At 39.8% G+C, this 19,179-nt stretch overlaps 1 protein-coding gene across 4 annotated transcripts; it reads right to left on the reverse strand.

Moving 5' to 3' along the window:
- Nucleotides 1-216: 216 nt before the first annotated feature.
- uckl1b (uridine-cytidine kinase 1-like 1b) lies at nucleotides 217-18,871 on the reverse strand (the record flags this gene model as incomplete). Of its 4 annotated transcripts, none has more annotated exons than XM_083919463.1 (15): nucleotides 217-1,877; nucleotides 2,193-2,349; nucleotides 2,441-2,548; nucleotides 2,794-2,916; nucleotides 3,040-3,102; nucleotides 3,575-3,668; nucleotides 3,790-3,888; nucleotides 5,149-5,168; nucleotides 7,266-7,327; nucleotides 7,435-7,624; nucleotides 8,975-9,046; nucleotides 9,327-9,497; nucleotides 11,167-11,273; nucleotides 11,904-12,103; nucleotides 18,798-18,871. In XM_083919463.1, 15 exons carry the CDS (start codon nucleotides 18,869-18,871, stop codon nucleotides 1,798-1,800), a joined length of 1,620 nt encoding a protein of 539 aa, XP_083775589.1. In that variant the 3' UTR covers nucleotides 217-1,797. The 4 variants fall into 4 exon arrangements, with proteins under 4 accessions (XP_083775589.1, XP_083775590.1, XP_083775591.1 ...); XM_083919464.1 differs by lacking the exon at nucleotides 5,149-5,168 and adding an exon at nucleotides 6,339-6,355; XM_083919465.1 differs by lacking the exon at nucleotides 18,798-18,871 and adding an exon at nucleotides 15,600-15,943.
- Nucleotides 18,872-19,179: the final 308 nt, after the last annotated feature.

Raw genomic sequence — 19,179 nt, forward strand, 5'->3', positions numbered from 1 at the left:
TCCTTCCTGTTCATTTTCAAAGTGTGGGTAATGTCGTCTGCATTAAAGTGTTCAAAATAAAACATATGCAGGTAATGGTGACAAATTTACGTTATGTGCGTAGAGTTGTGTTTTAATAAGTATATTTTATAAATAAGACATGACCTTTTAACCGGTGTGAGCTTGCAGAACACTGGATCATACACTTCACATTTGAATAAAATACTACACCGTACGCCATTTATAAGCTTTACTGCACTTTTATTAAATATATAAAAAAAACATGCAGCAGCAGTGGTAAACACAAAACAGCACAGTCAAACATTGAGGCTGCAAACACAATCGGATTTTCAGTACGGAGTGACTCACTGACAGTTGTATTCAGCGTTAAGCACACAATATACCGCACAGTAGCAGGTGACTAAATGGAAAAGTAGTACAGTAAGTGTAGCTAATAAGGCTACAAGTTGCATTTTCAACATCTCACTTCATGTTTTTTTTCCCCTTCATATTGTACATTTTTTTCCAAATAACTTTTTTGTTTGTTTTTCAAATTAACCTTTGAAATCTGTAAAATATATATATATATATCTGTATAATTAATTAACTTAAATACAACATTCTTTGAATGAAACCACATTATCATACCAAAAATAAAAATGACACTCCTTTGCTTTTATCTCATTGCATCATTTCTAATAACTATATGGATGAACTGTGGATGAATTGTGGAGTCACACTCAACGTCCTACAAACTGTCAACATTCTTCTGAAAAGAACAAGGCAATTTATCAAATAGGCACCAACTTTAAGATCTCATTTGTTTCAATACTAACACCAAGTATAAAGATCTGTTGCTAGCAGGGCTTCATGAAAACATGTGCAGTGGATGCTCTGAGTTCATCATCCACTCAATAACCCCTTTTAAAAAAACAAAACAAAAAACCCATCTACTGTATGAAAAACATAGGCACAAATCAGGACGTGCGAGACTGATATAAACATGTAATCTGTGTTTGTTAAATGCAGATGCATGACTTGTCTGCTGACTGGCCAGGTCTATCCATAGAATAACATATGTAAATGTAGGACAGGCTGCATAAATATACATCACAAGTGTATACTTTTAGCTGTATAATGAAAAACAGTTTTTCAACACCCATTTCAACGGTTTCAACTGGTTAGGTCAGCATCCACAAAAAGGAAGAGTGAAACAGTGAGATAAAAAAAAAAAAGACAGATACACCCACGCGTTTTCCGATTGAATGGTCCTTCAGAAACTGCTCTTGGCGATGGAAGTTGAGCTGCACAAGTTCATGTTCCGATTTTACGGCTGTGAAAGTTCTGAGGAAGGTATGTGGTAAAAGAATAACCTTAAAAGCTTGATGTCTTTCTTTTTTACGGCACGTGCAGATTAACATTCAGTTGTGTCGTCCAAAGCACATGGCTTAAGGCTAGATATATCTTTTCAAAGCGTCATGCCGGCAAATTTCAGAGATTGTCACAGTTTAAACACTGAAATAAAAACATTTTGGACTTAATAACATACTGTACATATAAAAATATCTCATACTTCATAGGACAACTTTTCACAACATCATTTACATAAGATAAAATAATATATTTCAACAAGATGACTGTACATTAGCAATGCTTTGTCCTGTTTTCAGTTGATTTTTTTTTTTTGCAGTTGGCAGCTTGTTTGGCCCTTGAAGGACGCACGTTACGGCCAAACAGAGGCAAAGAGTTTGTCCTCATATTGTTCTCTGAGGGGCACAGTCCTGAATCAACCAAAAAGTTGCACTGCCAATTATTCAGTCAGTAACTGGGCTCATCCATCTCCTCGTCGCTCCAGTCAGGGGGTGCGTCTGTTCCAAAGTATCGATCCCCGAAGTTTCCTACAAGTACAAAAAACCATCAGCATCAGTTGAAACAGAAGAAAATCCTTGTTGACATCATGTATAGATCAAGCACACCATGTGGAGAAAAAAAAAAGTCAATATAATAAACTGTGTAAATGTTTATGTTTATTTCTGCTGTAAAATTGGGGATTTTATCATGGGGGTCAATAAGGAGTGACTCGCTTTTGGAACCAGCCTCAGGTGGTCATTCAAGGAACTGCAGCTTTTGGCACTATTGTGTTGGCTTCATTTTTCCGCACCGAAGGTTGCTGCTCGATAAATATAATGTTTCCTCTTTTTACCATTACTCACCTATGCCAGGTATGATGTGGAAAAGATCATTGACCTTCTTGTCAACAGCTGTGGTGATGATTTTGACCTGTGGGAACGCGTAGGCCACCGAATGGACTCCCATTTCTGCCATTAGCAAAGACACCAGCAGGATCTTGTCCTCCTGAACATCATGGTCCTGAAAGTGAAAACACAAAAAAAGATAGGTTCCATGAAGAATGCGATTTATTGCAGGCGACGTGGATCTTTGAACAATCACCAGCACTCACCAGGAGGACTCGAACAGCCATCATGGCAGCAGCTCCAGTGGACACAGTACAGTCCATCAAGATCACATGATCTTCACTGATGTCTTTCGGCAGACGCAGGTAATGAAGCTGAAAATGTGTGGGTTAATACAAACTTGCAATAAACATGACCAGTACCATCCTGTTGCTATATCATGGGCAGCATTCAGCAGAAATGCCCCAACCTGCCATTTTCCTATTAAGGACATGTAAATAAGCAAAAAGTATAAGAAAGAAAATCTCACATTTATTTCAAAGTGACAATAAAGATGTCTGTAGGGCAAAAATGTTTTACATAAATTCTATAACCCACAAGTCACAATTTCGATCTGTACCTCTGGTTCTCCTGTGTCCTGGTTGGTCTGGATTAGGATCTTGCCAATGCGGACGTCTTTGCAGACGGCCCTCAGAGCTGGCTCCATGGTTTCCCCGGCTCGGAGGATAGACACCCCTGTGATCTAAAGAAAAACAAAAAGAGGAGAAATAGATTAAACAGAGGTTAATTGCATCAGTTTAGGTAGAGACAAAACTCTTGTGAATGGTCTTTAAAATAAGGCAGGAAGTATAAGAAGTTCACTCACCCTCTTCCCGTGGAAAGTCCGGCCTTCATAATCCTCTCCCTGCGGCGTGTGGACTACATGGACCTGAGAGAATATTAAAAATAATAACTGTGAGTGCAATGCTGAGCAAACAGTGCTATAGTACTATAGGAATCAATAACTTCATTTTCAAATTTCAGTCACGTGTATTTGTGTCATGCAAACCTGTATCTTATGGTTAAGGTATGGAAACTTTCCATTGTGGTGACTCGATAAGTTTCCATGCTCCTGCTGCGTCTATCTGATTCTCTTTTTTAGCAAATACAAGCACTTATTCTTTTTCCATTCATCTTTATTTGTCCCCATTTCAAGGCTACATTATGTACTGCTCACTCACTCTCACTCTGTTGCTGTGTCTATCCATTGGTTATCTCACACTTTCTTTCTCCTACAAGTGACTCCTCTACAGCCTGGTATCTAATGGTTCAGAGTCAATCTCCTACTTAACACAAAAGATTACATGTAACCCCTACGCAGCGCTATGAATTAATTAACAGTGTGTCTCAGTGTTTGGCACCTGCGAGGGCAGGAAAGAGAGTGCTCGCTCGATCAACAGACGCATCAACCTCTTTGAGTAGAAGATGAACTCGTCACGGCTGGTTTCCTTGTTTCTAAATGTGGTGATTAGGAAAAGAAAGATGCACGATTTATTAATGATGCTAGCTGCTGTGTACATGCAGTTTCTCCATGGAAACAGAATGTAGTTGTTAATGTGGGTTTCTTAGCACATACCTGATGATGGTGTGCATGCCCCTGACCTGGGGTGTACTCTCCAGTACACTGAGGGTCTGGGGGAGGGGTTGGGCCTGGTGTGCAGAAGCCAGGGCTGCCCTGTAACCACGGCAACAAATAGTAGAGTGGGGGCGGTGCGGGTGAGAGGAGCGGAAAGAGGGAAGATGGACACATGAATACAATACACATAAATATGAATGCAATGCAACACTTCTCTACAAATGTGCAGGTTTACACACAAGCGTGCACACATGTATAGCCCGATCGATTCATTTGATCAGCTGATATTGGCCTATCACAGACATATTGCTATGTCTATTGGTATCTGCGTATATATTGTCCGATACAAACCCTGATGAAAATGATGCTTGCGAGGAATTAGAAATGGTGTCATAAAGCTTTCATTTTATTTGTATTTATTCTTTATTTAAAGGGTCAGCAATTGACTGATACTGAACACACAGTACTGGTGTTTATTTAGCTTTTTATGTAAAGTAGTGTCTTTACATAATTCTTTACTCTCTCAGTGTTGATTTCTAAAATTGGTTGACAATGTAATACATTGTACTTTGTGTATAATAATGAATATTAATGATATTCTTATTTTCTTAAGAAATCAGCCTTCTGAGATTGTTGGTGCACAATCCACACAAAAAAAGTCTGTTATCATTCCAGCTTAAAAATTCACGATATCAGCCACCATGTCGGTGGTCTTTGAATTTCTCTTCCCTAAAAATCAGCATCGGTCTCAAAAACTCCATATGGGTCGGGCTTTAACATGTACTGCATGGACACACAGAAAACACACACACTACACACACACAGAAGTGTTAAGTACATGCAAAAAACACAATACCTCAAAATGAATTTTTCAGTAGTAGTTAGAGAAAAACTGATAATGGTAGTGTGCAACCACTGTAATAGGATTGCTTGGGAAAAGGCAGATACACATAATTGCAAAGCACACAGGGCCAGTGTTGAGTATTTCAATGGAAAATTACAACAGCACAGAGACCATGATAATGGAAAATACATTAAAATAGATCAGTTTAAAAATGTAACAACATAACAACTAACACAATATACTGTAAATGAATTTGAAATCTCAGCATGTCATATAAATATATGCATGATGGATATTTTCCATGATAGGCCTCTACTACTTAGTAGTAATTCCTCAGGACTCCACACATGAACATTAGCTTTGAGTATCTAGTTAGCCTAGGTCTACCTCGGGCTCTAGAGAATCAGACACACTGTTACAAATACTCAGTGATGCAGTCATGTTGACACTACAGGTCTCTGAGATACACGTTATCCAGATGCATAGAAAAGAGAAATCATAGCAAATCTGCTCACATATCCCAGCGAAGTTTCCTCTATAGGGAGATTTTTTTTCGACGAAACCCAACAACACAGTCACAACAGAGGGGACACAGAAAGACGAAAACAACAGATAAGAGGAAGGAAAAATGAGAAGAGACAAAACATCAGGTGGATGAGAAGATGAGGGAATTATTACACACAGCGAAAAGTGTGACAGCCGAGACATGGAAATGTCAAATGTCTCAGACATGTGCTTAAAAAACACGTAGACTGCCATTTTAATTGAAATAAAATGCCCTGGTTATCAATAAGTGTATGTATCATGATTCAGGGAATAAATTAAGTAACAGGTCATGCTTTAAAAAGATCTTTACCGATACTAGGGTAAAAGAGAGAAGTTTCTGATCAGATGTTTGATATACACGTGCATCCATTGTGTGTGTGCGTGGGAGGCTCACAAGCTATCGTGCGGCTGTCACTTTTTCACCGTGTAGAACAGTAGAGGTTGGTATTTCAGCTCACAGGCCCCAGCACATCCTGTGTCTAAAGACAGGCACCAAGCTCACTTCCTCTCTCTCTGTCTCAGATGCTGTGGCCGACATTCAATGGAAAAACTCAGCACTTTGTAGTAGCGTATTGGAAACTTTCTCTGTGGCTGAGGTATGTGATAGTCAACAAAAGCTGTAGCAAGAGCTTCCTCTCTCTCGCTTTCTGTTATAGTCACTCTCTCTCCTATTCTTGCTGCCGCTGAAGGGAGAGGTCAGTGACTTGACTCATTGGTGTATTTTTAGACACAGAAGGCAGGAAGAGTGTAAGTTGTCATTTCTCTACAAGGTAGAGACAAGGAAAACCAACATCTTAACATTAAATGCTGGCTGCACCACACCACACCATAACTTTAGATCTTGGTTTGATATTCAAATGTCGGCTTTCATGCAGTTTTTATTCTGTATTTATTCCATGCCGGTGCGGACTAGGTCTTTACAATAATTTTGGCAGTCTCCTGCTCGTATGACTGATAACTAATTAGCCATATTTGCTCTACAGATACAACAGTGCCGCCTGGTGATGTGCCATGGCAGCCAGCAGATGAGTGGAAGGTAGTGGCTGGTTTTGCTGGCCTCTTTTCCTTTCTCTTCCAGAATGAAGTTGGAGCAGTTGGGGGAACTGGACAGTTCAGGATAGTGAGGAGAGAATGATAGACAGGATAAAGGCTACTCTACCTGACGCTGAGCTCGCGCTGTGAGCCATGGAGGGATTTGGGGTAGTGGAGTGAGAGAGGGTGAGAAAGCAGTCCATCATTCAGAAGTGTGTGTGTGTGTGTGTGTGTGTGTACAGTGGGGAGAAAACAAAGTAAAATGCATTGTGGTACAAGTACTCCACAAGAACAAAAATGTGCCTTTGGTGACAGTAAGCGCATGTGGCTCAACAAATCCAAAAGTCAAAGCAGCACACTCTAGTTCAGTATTAAAATTCTTAGTCTGAAGAGAATCAGAATAAACCATGGAGATTTCTATTAGTGCCATGCAATTAATGCCACCTCTTTATGTATCAGGATCAAAGTATTTAATGATAATAAATGTTATGTGATATTTTTAATGGAGCAGGTACAGCAGTCACCTAACTCTGTTCTGAATATTAAATATATATTATATTATATTTATGGACTATATTCACATTTATAACAGTTGGACATGTAGGACACATCAACTTAAGATGGAAAAGTCAAGAATAAGGTCTGTGTCCTTAGGACTGCAACTTAAAAAAAAGTTCAAACTTGGAAGATTAAAACCCCGATAAGACAGACAGCAAGATTGTAGACCAAACAGTTTCTACTTTGCAACCAATAATAATAATATTCTGATCAAAATTGCGTCTTTTGCTGAAACAAGAGTGACCACCAGAGGGAGTGATGGAGCTTGTAATTTCTGACAAAAAGATTTCAGGGCTGGTTGCAGCTATACCCTTTCTGATAGCCGATCTTCCCAACAGTATACTTGAAAAATAGTAAGATGCACTGGGTTAACCTCCCCCAAACAAATTAAATAACAAAACACCAGAAGGATGTAGGGTCCAAATGCTCCACTAACATGACACGTTCTATGTGTGAGTGTGTACGTATTTAGATGTGTAAGTTGGACCTCTCCTACCTCCTCTAGTTGACTGTGGACGTGCTGGACGATCAAATCGATAGCCACCATGTTGCCACCACCTGATGGGATGATAAACAGAAACACAAAGTGGAATATTTTCATATCACTGGTGTCATAGTAGCATTAACCTGTATAGTACATGTAAAAATGTAGTGTATGCACGCACCACGTGGCACCACAATATCAGCCAGGCGCATGGTGGGTTCAATGTACTGCTCAAACGCTGGCTTGACAAACTTGTTGTACTGTTTGATGACACCCTCAAGGTCTCGGCCCCTATCTGAAATATCTCTCCTCAACCGACGCACCAGCCGGATGTCAGAGTCTGTGTCCACAAATATCTTCATGTCCAGTAACTGACAGGAGAACATGAAACAGAGAGAAAAAGGTGAGGTGAACATGAAGCTTTGCATCACACCTTCAGAAAAAGATGACATGACTCTTAATTCTATTTGCAGCTTCTTTGATGTGTTTTAGGTAAAAGCATATTTGTGTTATGTGTTATGATATATAAATTATGTCAAGACATTTGTTTTTATGTTAAATTTTACCTTGCTTGAACTTGATATTTCTTATTTTCTTGGTAACAACTGTGAAATGCTCAGAAATAATATAATACAAAACTATAACCCACTAAGGTTTTCTTTTTAAGGGGCGGCAGTAGCTCAGTCCGTAGGTGACTCGGCTGTTGTCCAAGTCCCTGTGTGGACCATGAATGGAGCGTGGACTGGTGGCTGGAGAGGTGCCACTTCATCTCCTGGGCACTGCCGAGGTGCTATTGAGCAAGGCACCGAACCCCCAACCACTCGGGGCGCTGAGCCATTGGCAGCCCCCTCGCTCCTCTCCATTAATTGTATATAGGTCCTGTTTGTGCATGTGTGTATTTCGGGCCTGTGTGTGTGTAACCTGAATAATAATGACAGAGTGAAGAAATTGAATTCCCCTTGCGGGATTAATAAAGGAATTCTTCTTCTTCTTAAATAAAGGATCATACTTTATTTTTCATTATTTTTTTTTTTAATGTTTTCTGTTTATTTTTATCAGCCTGCATCTTATTACAAAAGGTGTGTCCAACCTAATTCTGTCCTGAAAGGAAGATTAAAGGGCAAATGTGTTTTTAAAACACATTGCAATAAATAGGTATATTCATATTAACAAGTGTAGTATGTCCAACATTAGGACTTTTGTGGTTTCACAGCACTGTTGATCCCCAACGTTTATAATCACCTTTGATATCAATAAATCTTTAATAACACCTGAAAACTATACATTTTTGCATTTGTATGTGTATTTAAAATTCCTCTCAATCAATTTAGAAATAATAGGTACGGATAAGTTAGAAATTGTTAATTGTTTACATTTTACAAAATAAAGAGTGCTCTTTGGTGAACAAATGATGCCACTTCAAACATATCTTTGGCATTTCTGAGATGCAATTTCTTTGCACTTATTAGCCAACATATATGCAGATATCATTTCCAATCCAGTGTTTTGAATTTGTTTACATTTTAATCATGGATTGTCCATTTATAACACTTGATAAGCTTATCTTTGCAAAGACACCTCTGGTTGGTGAATACAACTGAAAAAAGTTCCCTTCCTCATACGCACAGAAAGACACGTTTGACCACAGGCACAGATAAACATCTGATACCAGCATGAATGCTCTACAGACAAGAAGTTGGAGGACAATAATCTCAACCTACCTGCAAGAGCTTTTTATCTGTGAAGGCCATGATCCCCTCGAAGATGATAACACTGGCTCCATATACCGTTTTCTGTGGTGGACACAAGTGCATGTATTATTACACTACAATATGCATACACAGTACATGCCTATTGCACAGTCATAAGTGAACATAAAAACAAGAAATCACAATAATGGCTTGGCCATCTGTAATAGCAGATTTGCAATGTGACTCTAAACCTCTGGTGAGGGAGATTACAAACCTCTTAGGTAATCGAGAAACTGAGATTGTATGCAGTATCTCTGGCATGCTTACTCATTAACTCACAAAGTACTTTGCCATGTGGGTGGATGTGCAAATTCATCCTTACCCACTCCTTCTGTCTCCCATGAGTTGTAAAGTCATACACAGGGATTTTCACGCTCTTGCCCTGTTTGAGTTTGCGAAGGGTGTGTGTCAGCAAATCAAAGTCAAAGGCGTCGGGGTGGTCAAAGTTATAGTCGTTACTGGCAGCCAAAGTCTGCTGTTCTGGGGACAGGACCTGGGAATCACAACAATGCAGGATTTTTTTTTACAGCAAACTCGCCACAACAGTGATGCAAGGGATGACAAGAAATTATTTCCTGAAAAAAAAAAACATACTTCCTCTATCTGTTTCTGGCTTCTGCTACAACACACACATTAAAAGAGTAATTTCTGTATTCTTTCTTTTTTTTTTTAATGAATCCTATTTCCCTATGTATTTCTGTGTAAGTGACTAATGGCAACAACCCCTTTTTTTTTTTTTTAAATCGGTCCAGTATTGAGCATGAGTGCTGCAGCCTGGCTAAAATGCTTGTTTTTGCAACTGACAGGCTCAGGTTGTTATCATAAGTGTCTGACTGTATTATAGAAAGATGGTGAAGTCTTGTTCTCGAAGCCTGGATTTTTTACTTCAGAGAACGAGAGTACTGTGAAGCATAGCTTTGTGTCATCTAAACAATTTTTTTAATAAAATAATGCTTCCAACAATATGTGGAGCTTCACTTTACATAGCTTTCATAGATGAACCAGGCTGCAGAGCTCACTTACACAGAAAAGCATGTGGAAATAGGGTCCAGGTTGAAAATTACCAAAATTCACCTTTAATGTTGGAATATCAAGAATTAAAAAAAAAAAAAATCTTACCTAAAGGCAGTCTAATAAAACAATCACACATCCTCTAATAAGAGTTTGCTACATAATTTACATAAGCTTGTCCAAAAACACTTGCAGTTAAAGCAGTTGAAGTTAGGAGGCCTAAATTTAGGAGAACATCATGCGCCACTGTGACGTCTGTACCAGGTGGTTGGTGTATGTGTGTGTGGGTGTGTGTGTGTGTGTGTGTGTGTGTGTGTGTTTGCGAGCACCCTTAGGGTTGTTGAACATTAAAACCCCAGACCTGGTATTTGGCAGTTTCAGAAGAGCGACACCCCCTTCTCAAGTGAACTGATCACACACTTAGTATGATAAACTGGTGTTACAGGTTCTCTGGGGGCCTCAAGCAAAAATGGGAGTGCTTTTGTGTAGATATACACTTAAAAAGACACAAATTCTGGACTAAATGTTTTGAATGCCTTCCTCTGTTATTGCAGTGTGAAAACTGGCCCCTTGCTGAGGGCCACTAGTACATTCCTCCTACTCTGCACAGCCTGAACCACTGCTGTCAGATTGGGACAGGATTACATAACCCGAGAGTGGGTGGAGGTATAGAGGGGCAAGAACGATGGCTCTTGCTTGATTGCTCTTCACCACTCTTGTTCTCTCCCCAATTTCGCTCGCCCCTGTGCTTCTCTTTTGACTCATCCGCCTTCTACTATTGTATCCTTGCTTTCTATTTTTCTTTCCACTCTTATATTCATTTCCCCTCTGGGATTCAAGTGTGATCCTATTCTCTCTTTCCCTCTGTCTTCTGCACTCAGTCTCACTCTTTCCCTACCTTCAGGGGAAATTATAAGTAATAATAAAGGAAGGAGTGATTTATTGAACTTATCTGATGTCAAGATTCTAATCTGTAGAATCTGAAAGCATTTGGATCCATGTCTCAACATGTTAAATTCTGGTAAGCTCTGTTTTAAGTAATAGGCATTCAGTATTTTAACCTCACAATTCAACATTCGTAAACAGATGCGTGGCTGCGTGCAAATGGACCCACAATATCAATACATACAACCCACACTACACACACGCACCTTGTAAAAAGAGTCCATTGAGAGTAGTACAACCCATGGAACATCTAGAGCTTCAATGATTTTCCTGGCTACGGTTGTCTTTCCTGAAGCGCTGCCACCACACAGACCTGTGACAGAATATTAACAAAGACACATTAGGTAATGTTTAATAGTAAAGGTAATTATGAAATACCTTTGCTTGGTGAGAAGGCACTGTACTAGTGCTAGCTTGACAGGGCAGACGATTACGTGCATGTTAAGATCGCTTTAGGCTATTTTTTGCATGTAGACAGGCAGGCAGAAACAGATACCAGGGCTTTCTTCGAGGTAAACATCCCCAATAACAGATGAAGGTAGCAGAGCAGAGACACCTCTAACTCAGTAAAAATGTCAATAATGACACTGAATGATCTCGTCAATACACATTAGCAGTAAAGCGGTGACCGCTTATTTCTGCAAAATACACTTTACATTTGCTTATACAGGCTATCAGTTAATTTACTTTTCAACACATATATATTCCTGTGTTGAAAGTGTAATAGTTAGGTAGTCAATTCTTTAGATTTAGACTTTGGACTCAATTCTTGATCTAGTCAAGGGCTACCTTTTCCTTCAGTGTTGAGATCTCACTCTTAGACAAGAGTACAATACTGACACTATGTGTTTATATGTATTCTAATGTACAACTTTGCAACTTTATGGGAGAATGTAAATGAAACACAGATATAGCGTAGGGTAAGAAAACATCAGTGTCCTACCAATGACAAAGGCTTCTTTGGACTGTGCTCCGTGTTCGTTGTACCAGGGTGGGCGGCCAGCAGTGTAGATGGTTCGTTTGGAGGTGCGGAGGAGAGGTGGCTCAGATTTACACTGACTGGTAGTCCTTTTTCTGGGTGAAGGAAGGCCTGTGCCTACCGAGGGGAGAAGCCGGTCTAGTGATCCCTCACCACTACCACCACTGTAAAGCAACAAACACAGAACAAAGCATGCCATCACTATTTTAGTCCTTTTGTCGGGCTAGACCTTATCAAAGTGAATTATCTTATCATGTGAATAGCATCAGCTGACATGAAGGCAACAAGGACCATGGCTGTTGCCAAGCAATGGAATACCATTAAAAAGGTCAATATCTATAGAACTGGACATATAACTGGTTTCAGCTCAGCTGATACAGCTCTATACCTTTAAAAATAAGCAATTTCTTGACTGCTGTTTTTTTTGGGCAAGCATAAATCACCATCTTTATAAGAAATCTCATCAAATCATGTGCTATATAACACAACAGCTTGTGGTCACAGTATGCCAGGGATTTAATTTGCCCTAGTGTCAGTAGTTGCATTTGAACAGTGGTGAAAGTCGGTGTCACAACAGCCAGTACAGCATGGCAAGAACAATATAGCATGACAACCCAAATGTAATCTACAGGAACCTCTCCAAGAAAAGAAAAAGCTAACTTCCTGTGTCTCTCCAGTGACAAAACAAACACACAGTCATTTTGAGTGTGTAACTGTGGGATAGAAACGCTAATGGACTTACAATAGTGACCCAGTTAACTGACAATAAACAAGACTGGGGTAGTGTTGCCTCCTTGCATGGGTTAATGTTTAGTAGTATCTTCAACAAGTGAGCTTTGTCCAATCTTGTATAGTACGGCTGCAGGTACAAAAGTACAAATATGGTAGAAAAATGTTAACTCAATTACATGGCTACAGTCCTCTGATGGTTTGTGAAACTGGATTTTGCATGTTGTACATGCAATATATGTTACCAGTGACAAAGACCATTGTTGTTGTGCTTTGACAGATTGCAAAATAAAAAACTTCACATAAACAAATAACAGGAAGCTCATTCAAAACAGGTATGACACACTCATGGGAGCCAGGTACAGAGTGAATTTGCATGGACTCATCTCATATTCTGCGATCAAAATAAAAAGCACTGATGAATTTCCTCTAGGATGAACTAACTTCTTGTATTTCAACACCAACAAATTACATTTACAGACTTGTGTAAGAGTACAGGCAATATAGTTGGTAATTGCTCCACCCAGATTACAAGAGTTAATGTTGTGACATGACATTAACATTCAGATAATGGTTGTGACGAATTGCGATTCAGAGCAGAGAATGAAAATAGAACAAGCTGGTTTAACCCATTGCTGAGTAACCCGTCTAGAATTCAACTTCCCTGGGAAACCTGCTTCTCCTCTCTTACAAAAGAATTATCTGAAAAAGCCTGCGGCATTTGTGGTAAATTATCTATACAACTGCTAGTTGGACATTGTCAGTAAAGCAATCACCAAAACAAATGCTGCCTTAGTTGTTTTACAAACACAAGTTTCTATGCGTGATCAGTCTAACCAGGTAACAGTTGCTAGCAACACTTACTGCAGTATTCGAGACATCCACACTTCACCCAGTGAGGCTTGTAAAGAGCCAAATGCCATAACTTGAGTATGCTGTCTAAAAGAGCAGTCCTAGATGTACAGTACCTCTGTCTATTTCTCAGTTATTCAGTCAACTCTCAGCTTCCACATCTTTACCATACAACTCTCCAGGTGGGGTGTCAAGAGGTCAGATAAAAAGCAAACCAGAGAGAGCAAAGATATTTCGTATCGCACCAGGGTCACTGGAGCTATGACTGAGAGAACACATGGACCGTGAGGCACAGCACACCCCACAGGATTATCAGTTAAAGCCACACCAGGGTGCAATAAAAGATTAGCCTAGTCAACTGTGCTGAATCATACACTTGTGGAGTGAGTGTACAGTGAGAGGACAGTCAAAGTACTCAGTGCTCATAAACATTACATACACACATTTATAAATGCAACTTTGTGAAAAGAAAAGGTTCTCAAGAGGTGGGAAGACCAGACATGGGGACCTATCTGTCTGAGCCCCAAAGGTCTGCATTGGTCAATGATAATAATAGCAGTAAATAAGACAAAGTTAACTAATGGGGAAAGGTACTTTAAAAAGTTAAGTGTTAACAACCCAAAAATATGTTTTTATAGGCTGCTAAACTGAAAAACTGAACCTCTAGGAAGAAGAAAGTGGATACAGGCAATACGATGTGAGACACACAAGGTTCTAAGACAATCCACTGACATGAAAAACAGGATCACAGGAGCGCTACTGGTGTCCCTCAAACCAACGGTGCTCTTGCAAACGGTAACAGATAAGAAAAAAAAAGTGCAGGCACTCAGGTGGGTTTAAAAAAAGTTCAAAACCCTTTATTTTAGTGGGTATGATTTAAAAAAACACCAACAGCTTGTGCCTTCCCATACACCCTGAGGAAGGCGTAAGCCGACATGCTTTGGTGTTTTTGCTTTTTGTTTTGTTTATTTTAAATTGTACCCCCTGCATTTTTTTCCTTCTAATCCATTGACTGACATGCTTAAATCTAATGCTTTAGCTAGCTGCAGACTTTTGATAGTGTTTCAGCCATGGGTTGCATATTGTGGCACCAATTGTTTTCCCCTCCGTTTTTCCTTTGGCTCCGATCATGCAGTAGTTTGGGTAGTAGTGTTGGCTGCACATGTAATGGGAGGATGCACTGTGCATGCAGAAAGTTATCATTTTACTGAATTCCTATTTAATGGGATGCTGGCAAATGATCTGATATGTTTTGGAAGAGCACAATGCCAAATTAAAAAAAGTTCCGTATTTTTAAGGCCATGATTTACAAGATGGTTTTAACAAACCCTTTTGACAGAAACATACCATAAGACATAGTATTGCTTTTTATAAATATCTGACATTCCCAAGCTTAACATTCCGTGGAAATTGTCCAAGCTTTTGCAACCCTAGTCACAGTTTACTCTAGATGTTGTTTCTTTTTCCCTCGCTAGAAAACCCAGGACTCTTGGATTAAAAGGAGACACATGGCATTCATTTGACAAAACCAAACCTCAAATCTAAGGAGCATGACTACAGCTTCTCAGTTTGAAACAGTTGAAAACAATGTAACAGTATTTATAGGATTTCCCCCCCAATATTAATACAGATATGATGACATATTTCTGAACTAAATATAAAAAAGTAAAATGTTCTCATCTAAATGAACTGAACACATTCATCACACCTAAAACAAGACATAACCAACTCTTTACTTTGTTTGGCAAAACTGTGTCATATCATCACAATATTTCACCAAAATTTAGGGTATCGGCCACAGAGTACAGTCTATGGTAGCAGCAAAAAAGAACCATAACAGTCACTTGCACGTAATTGACAGATGCAAACTTTCCCAAAGCATGTCAACAAAAACCTGAGGGCTATATCAAAGAGACCTAGAGACTGCAGTTGTCTCTCCTGTTTAACCACTTTTTGAAAAGAGAGGCTATGGAAACTTACAGTAAAACACCCACAGTTGTTTAGTACACCTGATGATACTAGAATGAAAAAAAGCAAGTTTAAGTATATAAATAAAAAATAAAAATAAAATGCACTTACCTGCCATCAGATCTTAGAGTCCAACAGCCAGATATTCTAGCTCCTGAGTAAGATGGTTGATAGTTCATAACTGGTGAAAATATAAGGGAGTGTGTATACTCCGCAAGTTGTGTTTTAATATTGCTAGCTAACAGGTATATTCAGTGTATATACACTCTAAAACAGAATAAAGCACTTAACAGCACTGCCCTCTGGTACAATACATCCAGAGAGAGTGAGAGGATGGGCAATATAGAGGGGATTCAGATTAAATGAGAAACGAAACTTTAAACATCTGTTTAGCTTTCTGTTTCTTCCATTCAATGGAGCAATAGAGGGAGAGAGAAGGCACTGCAGATTGGTAGAGAGAGCGCACTCAGTGTGAAACTACAGCACAGCTTTTCCCTCCTCTTTACTCGTTCTCCACTCCTCCCCTCAGCCGTCCAGCCAACAAATGTAAGAGGATAACCTACCCAACAGATTATGTTCATTAGGTGGTATTAATAGCATCAGGTTAGAGCCAGACCTTCCAACTACTGGCACACACACACACACACACACACACGCACACGCACACGCACACGCATACGCACACGCACACGCACACGCACACGGCCAGCTTGGGTCATCTGTTTATGACAGTCAGTGTCGCAATATGTGGCTGGAGGTGAAAGAGGGACCAGAAGGGAGCGACAGAGACACGGATAAACAAACTGGGAAAAAAAAAACTCCTCCTCCTCGGCTTCAGGCTGTGTTGGGGAGGTGAAGAGAGGGAGAAATGGAGAGGGGGGGAGGGAGAGAGAGAGAGAGAGAGAGAGAAGACACGAAAGGGAAGGGCAAAAAGAAGAGGCAATGTGCTTTTTCCCCTGCAGGGACTTGTCTCTATGAGCCTTACACCAGAGTCTGGAGACGTCAGCAGACACACAGACACAGACACATACACACACAGCGAGGTCCCCTCCCTAACTTCACTCACAGCGACGGGTGGAGGAATAAACAGCATGATGAAACCCAACACTGCCTCTACTGCTCTATCAGCTGACAGAGGAACAGCCCATAGGCAATACCACACATAAACAACACACAAATGCACTCACACGCCTCCCAGTCCAGAACTTGCAAAGACAAACAAATCATTATTCTCAGAGATCAGAGGAGACAGACAAATTGTTTCCCAGTGCAACAAAAACAAACCCAAGAACGGAGCAGGCCACAGCTCAAGAATCACACCGCTTAGAGAAAGCTAGATTAGATTTAAACGGGTTTCCAAATATTTAAATTACGTTAAATCAGTGTTTTTCTCTAATTTTCACTGTAGTTTTGGTACTGTCACTGTTGCTTTAAAATGCAGTCAGATGACAGCTGCAAAGCAAGAAAGTCACATAGAAACAAGAAGCCTGAACTTGTCGCTATGCCAAACATTCAGCTCTCTCTAATGGCTACAGAGACGAGACACTCAGGAGGGCCACAGGCCCGGGCTTAAGTCAAATTTACTTATATTGTAAGTACAGCAAGAGAAATGTTAGACTATTTAATAGCAGCATATAATGTGGTACAAATCTGTTTGCGTGTCATTTATACTTTTATATTTACATTATCAAATAAACTGACTTAAATAGTGAATTGTCACATTTCACAGAGGCCATAAAGGTGCATGATATTTCAACATGATCCAAATTCCTATCTATTTTTTAAAACTAGGACAGAGTTATGAAAGCCATATGTCATATATGATGAATGGACTTGTACTTACACCTTTCTAGTCTTCTGACTTCTCAAGGCTCTTTCACACTTCTTGTCACATACACCCATTCACACAGACGGCAGTGGACATCTACATACCATCTAATCTAACAATTCACACACGCAGCACAGGTAGCAATTCAGGGTTCAGTGTCTTGCTCAAGGACACTTCGACATGTGGACCAGGGGAGCTGGGGATCGAACAGGCGATCTCTCGAATAGAGGACGACCCACTTGAGCACTATCATATATATATATATATATATATATATATATATATATATATATATACACACACACATACAGTCAGAAAGAGAGAGAGAGGCTACAGGACAAAACAACTAACCATAACTGTAAAGCTAAAGAAAATATTTGCAAAGCTTATAAGGTTTAATGTATCTTCTGAATGTGTCAGGAAGTTGTTGATTCATCCGGTAAGTCTTGAGACTATAGTTTGTAGTACTTTGAGTTTGGTTAGTTAACATTATTATCATCCACTTAAAGTGCTGTCTGTAAGTTATGTTCATAAATTTCTGCCAATTTCACACCAAAATATAGTTAGAAGCCTCTCGCAGCTCTCAATCAAGTTTATCTCACAGCTCCACCTTGAATATTGGTAGCAATATTACTGTCAACCAGGCTTTGCTATGTTAAACGGAGTAGTGTGACTATTACTTTAAAGCTTGTGAGGGCCGTTTATAGTCAGACGACCAAAACAGGAAGAAGCCCTCAGTGGATAAGACCAATACAACAAGGCCCTCTTGTGGCGAAGTAGCGTACCAAGTCCAAGGCTTGTTTTTACTGTAGAGGGGTACAGATAGCTGTCTAACTGGGTCAATATCGAGTATTGTTGAGCTACAGTATTAGTCACCTAAAGCATAATCTTTTCTGTAGCATGTCCCCTGAGAGGAGGACATTTCTCACGAGTACTTCACACATGATGCAGTACTAGCAGACATACCCTGCTTCTTCTTCTCTGTCCTCAATTAAAGCTGTATTTTACTGCTTTATTCGGGCTTTTCATTTATCTATAGCTACACGTTAACACAGAGCATTTAAGGTGCCGTTTGGTGTTTTTTTTTAAATATTCTTGTGTTTTTCTGGTTAGAGAAGATGACTGAAGTTATATCAGGAGGGAACCTCGTGTAAAACATGTCAACTGGAACCCAGTAAAAGAGTGGGCAAAACGACGGGAAAAAAAATTAAACCTGCGTTAATATTACATCTGTCATAAACTAACAATTGCGCTGTTACCTTGTGGGTGCCATTACAGCGACATGGTACTTTTATTTTCAGGCTAACGGTTACAGTAAGTTACAGTGACTGCTACCCATGAAGGCACACAGGGTGACAGCTCGTGTTTCCGTTGAGATGCTTTAAACCAGCTGACTGCAAGTTAATGTTTTATAGCAAATGTCGGCCACAAAATGAAGTCAATGTTTTCCCGAAAAACACCGAACATTTTCACTGTTTTACCTGTTTGACACAGAGGAAGTTCTCTCTTCGGTCTCCATCTTTGAGAGCCTTTCTTCCCTGCTAACGGCAGACATTGCTACTGTGTTGACAGTCAGGTGTGGGAAGTACAGTTAACGCTGAGGCATCATGGGGCTTGTAGGCGTGTTGCATTTCCTAATCGAAAGGCATTGACTGCGTTCTTCCCCTTGATGGACTTCAAGCCCCAGAATGCATCTGTTCAGTTCTTTCATGTTTAAGCTCTTCACATCCAATAGCATGTCCCACAGCTGTTAACTGGGCGAGGTTCAACCATTAGGCCACGTGTGAAATTTTAGATCAGTTTATTCAATCCAAATACTAACTTTTATAATTTTGGTGCATACATAGACATATTTTATTATAC

The sequence above is a fragment of the Echiichthys vipera genome (genome assembly GCF_963691815.1).
Source record: "Echiichthys vipera genome assembly, chromosome: 9".
Taxonomy (NCBI): domain Eukaryota; kingdom Metazoa; phylum Chordata; class Actinopteri; order Perciformes; family Trachinidae; genus Echiichthys; species Echiichthys vipera.